Genomic DNA, 12,747 nt, shown 5'->3' with positions numbered 1-12,747 from the left:
CCGTTCACGATCTACTAATAAGCTTTGGTAGTTCCTGAAGATCCTCCAAACTGCGATTTATCAACAGGGTCCATCTGCGTACCATATCAAACTTACCAAATCCAAATCACACTTTCACTATCATGGAACAAGGTCCGGATATGTGATTGAGTGGATTGTGAAAGTGGATAGAGTATTGGATATTTCTCCTGATTCTTCCGTCTTGAACGAGGAAACAAGAGATAACCTTAATTCAAATGTTAATATTAACCTTAATTGAAAACAGTTTAGTATGTTTTGAATTCGATGAGTTGATGCAGGAAATTGAGATTTCCGAGAATCGAGATTTTCTTGGGTATGGTATCAATTTCAGAGACAGGAGATCTCTAAGGTCCATTGAAATCATGTAAGTGACTTATAGATGGTTGTTGTTGACAATGGCAAAACCCTATAAGTATGTGTTCTATTCCTGCCCATCATCGATCATCTCATCTTCTCTACATTCATTACATTCATTACATTCCTTTACCAATATCCTACGTTCATTAAAATCTAAACAAAACACTTCAATCACAAACCTTCAAACTCAAAATGCAATTCACAATAACCACACTCATCGCCATTCTCAGCGCCATCGCAGCTGCATCTCCTATCGAACCCCGTCAAAATGGAACGGCGCAACAAGAACGCCTCTGCACTTCCGCTATTGACACTGCCATGTGCTGTCAAACCTCTCTTGCCGGTGTTATAAACCAGACCTGCTCAACTCGTACGTTTTATTTTAACATTAACCCTGAACATGACTTCTGTATACAAGCGCTGACTGAATTGAAAGCTGCCATTACTCCTTTCACCAAAGAACAATTCCGAGCATACTGTGCCGCTCAAGGACAAGACTCTTCATGTTGCAAAACTCCTCTCGTAGGCGATGGAGTTATCTGTACCCCTCCTTAGATGGGAGGTTGATTGTGATGGAGGTCTGAATATGTGGACATTTGGACGGGCGTTGGAGTTGATGCGAAAAATTTGGTTGAAGGGTACGGATTGGTGTACTGTATGATTATTGAGGACGGACGCGTATTTTCTCTGATTTTTGATGCCATTTGAAGGATGAAGAGAATCTTATATTGTAATTTATCTTTGGACTATTTTGTCACTTGTTGTATAGACGAACTGTTTCATACATATTTCCTGACAGAAAAACGATTTTGGATGGAAATCCAGTGATTCTGCTTCTTGTTCTCTGGATTTTAATGAAGTAATATCTTGGACCAAATGTCTATAAAACTCGAGGAAACGTAAAGAGACTTCAATCGAGATCTAAATACATCGATCTCGTATCAACATGTTTTCTGTTGTTGTAAAAATGGAGGAAATTGAGTTGCGTAAATGTCGATGGAAAGTTACAGATGAATCATGATTGATTACGGCATGCAGTGGATGAGTGGGAGGCAATGAAAAGATATAATGATACAATGCATACATACAATCTCATTCCTTTACCTTGATAATTTGCAGGAAATATTCTAGAATATTATTACATCAATATGATTGCTATGTCAGTCCGAGTCATTAACGATTATGAAGTTTCTAACAAGAAGTAAGAACAAGACTTCGAATGAGACACAATAATTTTTCACGCCGCCAAGAAAAGCGAACTACCCGGACGTTTGAAGAACGATGGAACTCCTGATTGTCGAGAAAGATTGCGGCTGAGTAGGGGTAAAACGTAAAACATCGCTAAATTCCTAGGTTTGAGACAAGAATTGATATTCACAATCTAAGCTCACTATATAACATTGGTAGTACCGTAGAAGAAATCAGAGTTGGTAGACATTAATAAGGATGTTTCCCACAACCCCTACTAAGCTAGCATGATACAAATGATTATAAGTTCAGCAGAAATAAACATGATTTATGGTCCATAGACTTGGGAGTGTTGTTATAACATTATGAGCAGGTAAGGAGCACTAAGCTAGTAAGCTAGCATAGACTATCACGTCTTATCAAAATTGATATCAGAGAAACCAATAAAACCAAAGTCAATTTTGACTTTGAGGGACCTTGCACCAAAAGGTTATTGTGATGTTATTGTGATGAGCTGAGAATAAATCAAATAATCATCTAGCGAATTCCGGGGAGGCTCTGAGCTAGGGAGGCTTTTACAGGCTTCTAATGCTTGGAAAGCGTAGATGAACAGCATGTACAACGTATCCTCATCATTTTAGACTCAAGGAGAAAAAAATAGTTGTGGGGAAGGGAGGACAGCTCCAAGAAGTCCGCTCATCATCGCTTAGTGGCTTATTTGAATAAAAAGATGAGAGGTTTGAAGTTTGTGTGGATATTGTCTCACTGCTGCATCTTGCGAAAATTCGAAAAGAATACAGAAGGTAATGAGATAGGTCGAGCAGTATGTGTCTCCTTCCGCGAAAGGGGAAATAAGTCAAATCATACAAAGGAAGAAGTGACAACTAGGAATATGAAAAAGAAATCCGCAGAACATATCGCAGGACTTCATCATAGGATCCCAAGTGATTCTATAATGTTATTGATTGCTAGCGAATTCGCGGGCGAACAAGTGTTTTTATTGTAAAATAATGATTAATTATTGGAGTTGTAAAGGAGCGTATTATCTATAAAAACCGTATCCAGCAGTATTCTAATTTCTGAGCTCAACAGAAATCATCCAAATTGTGTTGACTTATACTATAGTCGTTTGATACCGTCTCTTGTCCTCCACATTGAATCTAACGAATCTAACCAGAACCATGCCCTGCTGGAAGAAGAGCAAGAAGGCTAGCGGCGCTCTCAGCTCTCTTGACCTCCTCTTCGGATGGCTCTCGTTTGTCGGAGCCATGACCAGCAGGAAGCAATGCGAGAAGAGAAGCTGCGTTATCTCTCTTATCAGCGCCATGTCCTGCTGGAAGGAGAGCAAGGAGGCCGGCGGCAGTATCGGCTCTCTTGTCAGCGCCATGGCCTGCTGGAAGGAGAGCTAAAAGACTAGCGGCGTTCTCAGCCCTTTTAACCTCCTCTTCAGATGGTTCACGCTTTTCATGGCCAGCTGGAAGGAGAGCAAGGAGGCCGGCGGCAGTATCGGCTCTCTTGTCAGCGCCATGGCCTGCTGGAAGGAGAGCTAAAAGACTAGCGGCGTTCTCAGCCCTTTTAACCTCCTCTTCAGATGGTTCACGCTTTTCATGGCCAGCTGGAAGGAGAGCGAGAAGGCCTGCTGCACTATCAGCCCTCTTGTCGGCGCCATGGCCAGCTGGAAGGAGAGCAAGAAGACCAGCTGCACTATCTGCTCTTTTGGATTCCTCTTCTGGCTCACGTTTCGAGGAACCATGGCCTGCCGGGAGTAGTGCAAGTAGTGAGGCGGCATCGTTTGCTCGCGCTTCTACATCTCTTTCGACTGCAGAGGCAGCGAGGGAAGCAAATTCAGCTTGGCCACGCGCTGTTAGCTGGTCGAATTCTGCACCAGCGGAAACAATTGCAGCATGAAGGTCCTCGATTGGCATGCCCCTCTCAACCACAGATGAAGTAGCAAGGGAGGTAGAGGCGAATGCGACCAGCGCGAAGGAAAGAATAGATTGATTACGCATATTGAATGTAATTTAGGTAGTATGTAGACAGAATGAAGACTGAGATAATAAAGTGCTTGTAGATGAATTGATAAGAGAACACGAAATTAATTGTATGAGCACCGCTGGGGAAAGAAGGGAAGAATCTGTGCAATCTTCGAGTATATATACACGGCAAGAACAAACTTGTGTTCCAATCGCAACTTTGCAGATATTCGAAAACCCTTACACCGGAAGCTCTTCATCCAGACCGATCTGAATTCATGCAAACCTCCATGGATCAAGTACCCTACAGAATGTCGTTTCAACAAACAAGCTTCTAGTGCTTTGACTCCCGTTCGTTCTCCGCCGTCACTGTCCCTCGGCAATGTCAGTGCGCGTGGTATCATTGTCGTAGAAAACAGAACGCGTTTGAAACGACCTGGAGAAGTCTAATGCAATATTTCCGATCAATAAGTGTATCAAAATCTCAAATTTCATTGGATCGCAACATTTTTGCCGACTTGTCCGACGAATTTGAAGCTTAGCCAAAACATTCGTTAGTTTGTGGCGATCAATTCTGAGAGATCAAATATAGAATATTGAGGCCATCTATTTCCTTTTATGCTACTGCCATGATCGACAGCATACGTGTCCGTTATTCTAGAACTATCAGCTAGACAAATCTGGCGGCGCATACCAGACATAGTGTTATATCTTGTGGCGCTTTCTTGGAATCCACAATCAAGCTTTCCTTTTGGCAAGCCTGTGCGGCGTAAGAAGACGACACAAGGTTAATGCATTAAAAAAATGCGATTGGGTAGCTGGGTGAAGACGAGGTATGAATCGAGAGAAATAATGTCTCGAGATCAAACAATCTATTATATTTTGTAAAAAGGATGAATGATTGTATACACGTCGTCGACCACAAGGGATAAAACGCGTGTTAGGTTACAAAGGCGGCATCGCGTGGCAGAATAAACACGTGATTATTTCCACATCAAACCTTCACACTCTCGACTTCTTTCAAACACCTTTTCGTTTGCCAATTGCAATATAGTCCTAGGTCTTAGCTTTGTTCCAATCCTCTGATATCCTAAGCTAGATACGATGGCCGAATCGACAACAGTGTCTAATATGGACCTATTTCCGACATCACAGTCTTCTTCGCCATACAGTCCGCTGTATTTATTTATTTATTTATAGTGATTAACGTCTTGTAGAGGACCTCCCGAGGGGTATGAAAGACGTGGCTAGATCTAGAGTTACAAATACAGAAAGGCGCTGATGCGCACGCTAGTAAAACCTCACAGGGTAAACCCAGTTCCTTCTATATATCCTAAACAAGCCAGTGTAATGATCGCAAATAGGGCCGTTTTTTGATTGGCCCCATATTCCTAGCGCTTCCTTCTGCTCATGGAGAGGAGCGCTCTGATTGTACAATTACTTCTGTCATAGAACCATGTTTTATGGACAGGAGCGGTGTGTATAGGTGTGCCGCTTCAAAGAAGCGGGTGTGTGTGTGATGGTGCTCCAGAGGAGCGGAGGATTCGGCTATTGGGCCGCTCGAGAGGAGCAGCCGGAACGATGGTTCCGCTGAGTAGCGGAATGGCGCATAGGCGCAGTGGTGGCGGCTGGAGGGGGGATCAGTTCCCCCTCAGCATTCGATCGATCGCTTTTGCGGCCCATAATAGAAAAGCTCTATTAGGGTTAGCGGTAGATTGTCGGAGCTCAGTGGAGCTGTGTCAGGAGGTCCACACTAAGGTGGCCTATGAGGCGGCATATAGGGTGGATCCATGTGGATCAGATCGCTATAGCCATAAGTCGTAGAACAGTAGGAGAGTGACCCGATCACTCTACCACTGAACCAGCCAGGCTCCTTGCGGAGGACAATGGTCTTTTTGTCACAGTCCGCTGTATGTACAACAAACTTTATACTAAAGGCTAGTTTGGATATACAAATCCGCACTGGATCCACTGAATATTTCGCTCTTTTTAAAAGTAGATTTTGAATTTATATTTGGATATCAAATTGTAGATTCTATCAAATAATCCGTATTTCAATAAATTTAGTGTATTTCGAGATGGAAAGGAAATAAATCACTCTAAAATGATATTAAATAATCCGCATTTTTCACCAAATTTGTATAGAAAAATAAGGGTGCAAATTGAAAACAAAAACTAGAAAAAGCAATCCTCGTTTTCAATCTAACAAATAATTCATATTTTTATAGGCTTTTATAAACCTTTCACCCTATATCCATATAATATTATAATAATATTAGTACTTCAAATATCTAAATTTATAGAGTATCTTTATTTTTCTTCAAATCGTCTCTGATTTCGATTTAGATTACTTTACATTTCTATTTCCCATATATTAAAATATATATAGCTTAGTTTAAAAGTAGATTTTTCAATATTCTTTCTATTATAGCTTTAGATTCTATTAATGATTTAGATTGTAAACTGTCTTTTTCTTATTCACAATAAGCGATGATGAGGTTGATAATTCTGAATAGTTTATTCCTATCTTGATTTATAATTTAGCTGTTGTTATTGGCTCTTTTTATTATATTCCAATTTCAAAAAAAGAATTGGTACTTCTAATAAATTTAAAATACAATCTCTTCTTGATTCTAAATACCCTTAATATTGTCAAAAACAATTGTATATGCCTTTATACACTTTTCGATTTTTGATTGAGTTTTGTTATAAAAAAACAAAGCTACAATACTCTCAATATACTTCAATTAATCAAAAGCTATATGTATTTCTCTATATTGTAGGTTAATATAGAATTATATATAATACAACTAAAGCCTTTTCTTATTCTGAAAAAATAATCTATAAATACGAAAAACACCTTATATAAATCTACTTATTGATTTATTCTAATACGTTTTAAGATAATTTTATCAAGTTTTAAATACTATAATAATATTATACCTATTAATAATAAAGCTACCAAATTTAATTATATAATTCACTTTTTTTTGAATAGTAAAAGATAAAAAATATCATATATATTTTGCAGATTGTTTAAAAGCTTTCAATAGTATCTTTATTCCAGCAATAATACCTTTCGAAGATCGATCTGCTTATTTCAATCAAAAAGGATATACTGCATAGAATATTCTTGCAATAGTTACTTTCAATTTATAATTCTACTATATATTAGCCAATTAGAAAGATTCTATAAATAATCAAAAGATACTTTTAGATACTTTGATTTCAAAAGATTTACAAATTCCAGAAGATTATTATTATCTAAGTAATACAGGATATATAAATACTGGATAGATTCTTATTTCATTCAAAGGGGTAAGATATTATCTACAAGAGTAATTGGGATTCAATAAAATATTCAAATATCAAAAAAGCTTTTCAATCTTCAATACTCTTCTTTATAAAATAAGATTGAAAGAATTTTTAGAATACTCAAAATATGCTTTCTATTTCTAATACAATAACAAAAATACCTATATACAACTCAAATATATATAGTTTATACTTTATACACTTTATATAACTTTATTCGATAAAATAGCTTTAAAGAAAATCTATTTGAAGTTCAATTTGATTGTATTATCGATTATATTCCAAGTACTATAAATGATACAATAATAAATTCAAGCAGTAACAAATTAGACTCTATTTTGTTATAATCTATAGATTACTTTCGATAAGGAATTGTAGAGACTATATAAAGAGATTATTGTAAGATGAAAAGAGTTCGAAAAGTGTAAGAGAAAGAAAAGCAATATTATATTGAAATAGAATTTGATAAGTATATATAATTAGAATAGAAAGTAATCATTAGGGTTTCTCTATTTATCATTATCTTTTACTATAACTTCTAGTGTTTCTTCAAATTCTTTAAAGAATTGAGAAAGATTTTTATTTTATTTTATATAATGGAATAGATTTCAAGTTCACTTATATCTTATTCTATCTTTAGGAATCTAAAATCCATGTCTTTTTGGATTATAGCTTTTATTAAAGATTCACTATTCTTTAGGTTTAGGAAGTTTGATATCATTCTTTCCTTTTAGCTTCAAAATATTAGAGTTTTAAGAAGCAAGATTTCTCCAAACAGTATGTTATCAACAACTAAATATTTTATAAGGGAATTTATTAGAATACAAATATATTCTATTAATATATTAATAATTTGATATAATAATAAGTGAGGGATAGTAAATGAAAAATAACTAAAGAGAAATAACTAATAAGAAAAAATCAAAATAAACTTATCCAGATAAATCTTTTATTTATAAAAAATCCAAAGATTCTTTATCAATTTTTTTGTTTAAACTCTTTAAATTAATTATAAACTACTTTATACTAGCTTTTCAAGCTTTAATTCAAATCAAAATCCTAAAAAGTCTAATTGCCTAAACTTATATATTTGTCACGGGATCACCTCTGGGAGTATTCAGAAGCTTTACCGCTGAGCTAAACGCCCAAAAGACTAGGAGGTAGAACTGGAAGTTCTACCTTACTCTCACATATATAGCAGAACAGGATAGAATAGAAAGGGCTTAGTGTCACCCCGTAACACCACCCCCTTTCTTAAGATATAGTCTCTATACCATTACCTACTAAAAGGTTTCAGGATTCAGGATTCTGGATTCTAATGCCTCAGACATTCAGACAGGCAGACAGGATCTATATATGCTAGCCCCCAGACCAATGGCCTGTAAGCTATAAGTGTGAGAGTAAGGTAGAACTTCCAGTTCTACCTCCTAGTCTTTTGGGCGTTTAGCTCAGCGGTAAAGCTTCTGAATACTCCCAGAGGTGATCCCGTGACATTAGGTAGAACTACCCTTGGTTATAAGTGGAGCTGTGTGGGGGGCCCACTTATAGCTTACAAGCCTTCATTGGTTTGAGGGCTAGCATATATAGATCCTGTCTGCCTGTCTGAATACCTGAGGCATTAGAATTCAGAATCCTGAATCCTGAAATCTCCTAATAGGTGATAATATAGAGACCATACCTTAAAGGAAAAGGATAGTATCACGGAATAATACTAAGCTCTTTCTGTTCTGTTCTGTTCTGCTATATATGTAAAAGTAAGATAAAACTTTCAATTCTATCTCCTAGTCTTTTGGGCATTTAGCTCAACGGTAAAGCTTCTGAATACTCCCAGAAGTGATCCCATGACATATATATTCTATTGTTAGCGGATTAAGCGGGGTGTAGTAGATATTGAAGATCGAGTACCTATTAACATTAATCCAAAATAAATCCTTGCTTTCAATCTATCTTATTTATCTGATCTTCAAGTTGCCTCCTTTTTATATATAAATAATTACTTGTAGTTTATACTCAAAGCTATCAACTGCTTTCCAGATATCGATCGACTGGTATCAGTCATATACAGCATGATTTTGGGTTGCCGAATTATTATACAATCAAGATTCTTGGATACAGATAATATCTATATCAGCTTCTCCAGCAATCTGTAGAAAAGTAATATAATTGGAATATCCGTGTTCTACATTTGCCCACATAATCGTAAACCCCCTTTCCCCTATTGAGTTCATATTAGTTGTACAATTTATATAGGGGTAGTGACGGCTTTATTAACATTTGACTTATTCCTTTTGTTTATTTCAGAATTGAAAAATAAAAAGGTTTTTTTAGTTATAATTATTATATTATAGTTTACCTTTTATTAATATAATATAAAGGATTATAGTTTAAAATATAAATCGGATTATTAAAGGGGTTCTCCCCTAATCAGACTTGTTTGAATGATTGATTTATTAATTGCTATTCGTTCTTGTAGATAGTAATGCAAACTCTCAGTATAGAGGGTTTGGGGATAATCACTTGAGACTATTTGATAAGTATTAAAACAAGTGCCTTTCTCTTATATACTTCCTGAGTCTTCCTTTGGCCAGTAATTCTGACTTTTCTTACTTATTAGTAGATAAGCCTGATTAGTTTTCTATTAATTGATTATAATACTACAGGGTAGTTGTTATATACAGATTGGAAGGATTCTAGGCATTTTGTATATTGAGTATCATTTTGATATTGCTTATAAATCTTTCCGTTAATATATTTAGTAATCAATTCATTATACCTAGAGTAATAAGCTAGGCAATAATATATATATGGATTATAGTATAGCTGGTACCTATTGAATACTGTTGTGATTAAGGGTATTGTAATCTATCAAAAGGCTTCGAGTATTTATTAATATTAAATAGTCGGAATGGTTTTATTGTTTTCTTGAAATTAATAATCTAGTTAGCCCTTTTTGTAAAAGGGTTCACTCTATATTTAGAGATTCTATATTGTATTGGTTCCTTTTCTATTTATATCTTGATTTTTTCTTGAATAATTATATCTAGAAGTATTATAAGTGTATTTAGTGTATTGTAAGAAATCTAAGGTATAATATAATTATATTAAGTCTCTGCAATTTAAGTATTATCTATACCAAATATGGTGATTAGCTGTATACGATTTTTGTTTTGCAAAAGATTCTTATATTCCTTTGATGTTTTGTATCCCAAAGTCCACCCCATTTTGTTGTAATAAAACAAGGGGATCAGTTTGAGCCTTAATCTAGGAACTGCTTCTATAATCTTCAATCGCAATTTGAAAGAATTATTGGTAATTATTTATTACCCACTTCCCATCTTTATAAAAATTATGCAACTATTTCACTCTTATTATTCATATTCCTATATCATTTCCATCATTTTAGGTATACTCGCTTTGACACCCTTTAATATTTGAGGTATTCTCTTAGTCTTGAGCATATCAATATAGGATTTAACAGTTCCCTTTAGGATTACTTTTATGATTAATATAGGGATTCTTTATATAAGCCTGGCTTGTTTTATAATCTTAATCATACTATCAATACACACAAACCTCAATATATCGGCATAGCTCAGTTCTATCTTGCTTAAGGTTTTAATACACATATCAATCACACTCACAATCTTTAAAGTTACTTATCGCTTTCTGTTTTCCTTATAGAATTGATCAATTATTATTTTATAAATAAACTATATATCGTCATTTCCACTCACTTCAATTATTGATATAGTCATTATCATTATCATTGGAATAATTGGATTACAACCTGATACACTCGACAACACGACAGGTTGCTCATGACCACACATTAACGATATTATGATATTGTAAGATTCCTTCAATATGATTTGTTATAATATAGCTAGTATCCGACTTTTGATACAAATCGATATGTTTTATGAATCTGTGGATTTATGTATTAGGATTGTTGTATTTTGATATTCAATTAAGTTTATACAATTATTTCATCTTATCTATTCTTTGATGTCTTTAAAAAATCAGAAGTTTTGTGAAGCACTTTCAAAGTGTAGAAAATCTAATGTTTTTTTTTATTTTTCTCTTTTTTGACTTCTAACTCTTTAGATGTCATTTTTGCCTTTCGATTATGTATATTTCTAGCTTTTTGTTTTTGTGAATATTCTTTTTGCTTTTTCTATAGCTTTTTCTTATTAGATTTAGTTATTACTAGTATCTTTTTGATTTTTTGAAGTTTAAAAGAGATTTAATATTATAAATATAACACTTATTATTGTTATTAGTATTATTATTCCTAAAAGTGTATTGTTTGTGCTATTTATAATATTTTCGTATTCGAAATAACTATATTTTATGAGAAATAAGTAATATAATTGGTTGAATTATGTGATACGTGATATATTAATTTATAAATATATGTTTTTAAATATTTAATTTTTCAATGCTTATTTTTTTCGCCCCCATTCTTGAAGCTTTTTAGATATATACCCCTTGAATATTTGAAACCTTTTTTATAATAGACTGAAATAATTCAAATCTAGGCCTTGAAAGTATTATATTCCAGGAAATCCTGTAGTTGTAATATAAACTATAAATGTATTATATAGGAAAACTATATTATATATTAATATCGAAAAAAGATCAATGAATAAATAAAAACTAGGTGTAAATGGAAGGTTATCTTTTTTTAAAAATAAGAGTATAAAAAAAACTTCGAAAGTAAAGATTCAAAGTACAAAAAAGTAGTTTAAAAAAGGAAAAGCAGAAGTTGTTAAAAGAACTTATTGATAAAAAAGTAGGGAGTAAGTAAACCTTTTTTTGATTTCTAAACTTTTTTCTTATTAATTAAATATAGTAGTTACATTACAAAAGATTAAAAAATATCAAAAATCGATTGAATTGCTTTTGAAAAAAGTCCCTTTCAATGTTTAGTTAAAAAGGTTTTGGATTAATTTACACTTAATAGAAAATATTGGAAATAGAATACTACTACTTTTGTAGTAATTCAAAAGGCAGTTGAATTCTTTATAGTTATTTATTTTGAAAGTGCATTTTCTATTCTTTCTATTTATAATTGAGTAGATTATTGATTTAATTTATAATACTATAATATTATACATTTCATACAAAAGACAAACTATTAAAGATATAGATAGCATTTTTCTTCGAAGAATGATAGAATTAATAACCTCTGTTATTAATAAATATTACACCTTGAGAGACTAAACTTTACAATTTTCTTATTAGTCGTTTTCTCATTAGCCATTTTTTATTAGCTGTTTCTCACCAGCCATTTCTCATTTACTATTTCTCACTAGCCAGTTATTATATACTTATATTCTTTATTTCATATATCTAGAACTGATGAATAGATATTATTTATACTCATATATTGTTAATATCAAATAAGACAAAGATATTGAAAAATATAATATTAATATCTAATTGAATAAATATAAAGGTTATATTGATAAAAACATACAATAAAGAGAACAGAGTAAATAGAACTGCCAAATCAAAAGCTATTAGAATTTGGAAGCCATTTTTTATTTAAAGTTTGTTGTAAAGAAATGGATAATAGAGGTATTTCATTATTTTTCTTTTTGTACTATTCTTTAAGCTCTTTACAGATCTTATCCACAAACTCTACTTGAAATGGGTCTATACGTATAAATATTAGTAGTTCACCATAAGATTAACAAGACAAAAAGACCATTGTCCTCCGCAAGGAGCCTGGCTGGTTCAGTGGTAGAGTGATCGGGTCACTCTCCTACTGTTCTACGACTTATGGCTATAGCGATCTGATCCACATGGATCCACCCTATATGCCGCCTCATAGGCCACCTTAGTGTGGACCTCCTGACACAGCTCCACTGAGCTCCGACAATCTACCGCT

At 33.9% G+C, this 12,747-nt stretch overlaps 2 protein-coding genes across 2 annotated transcripts; one reads left to right on the top strand and one right to left on the bottom strand.

Moving 5' to 3' along the window:
- Positions 1 to 570: 570 nt before the first annotated feature.
- On the top strand, positions 571 to 933 carry EAF02_004477 (uncharacterized protein; the record flags this gene model as incomplete). The annotated part of the gene is made up of 2 exons (XM_038900525.1): positions 571 to 748; positions 815 to 933. 2 exons carry the CDS (start codon positions 571 to 573, stop codon positions 931 to 933), a joined length of 297 nt encoding a protein of 98 aa, XP_038760232.1.
- Positions 934 to 2,735: 1,802 nt separating this feature from the next.
- EAF02_004476 (uncharacterized protein) lies at positions 2,736 to 3,575 on the bottom strand (the record flags this gene model as incomplete). Its single annotated transcript, XM_038900524.1, has 1 exon — positions 2,736 to 3,575. The coding sequence occupies one exon, from the start codon at positions 3,573 to 3,575 to the stop codon at positions 2,736 to 2,738; it is 840 nt and encodes a 279-aa protein (XP_038760231.1).
- Positions 3,576 to 12,747: the final 9,172 nt, after the last annotated feature.

The sequence above is a fragment of the Botrytis sinoallii genome, assembly GCF_014898435.1.
Source record: "Botrytis sinoallii strain Bc 23 chromosome Unknown BSIN_006, whole genome shotgun sequence".
In the NCBI taxonomy this organism is placed as follows: Eukaryota; Fungi; Ascomycota; class Leotiomycetes; order Helotiales; family Sclerotiniaceae; genus Botrytis; species Botrytis sinoallii.
The sequence above is the reverse complement of the archived record's forward strand: the minus strand, read 5'-3'. Positions and strand labels throughout refer to the sequence as shown.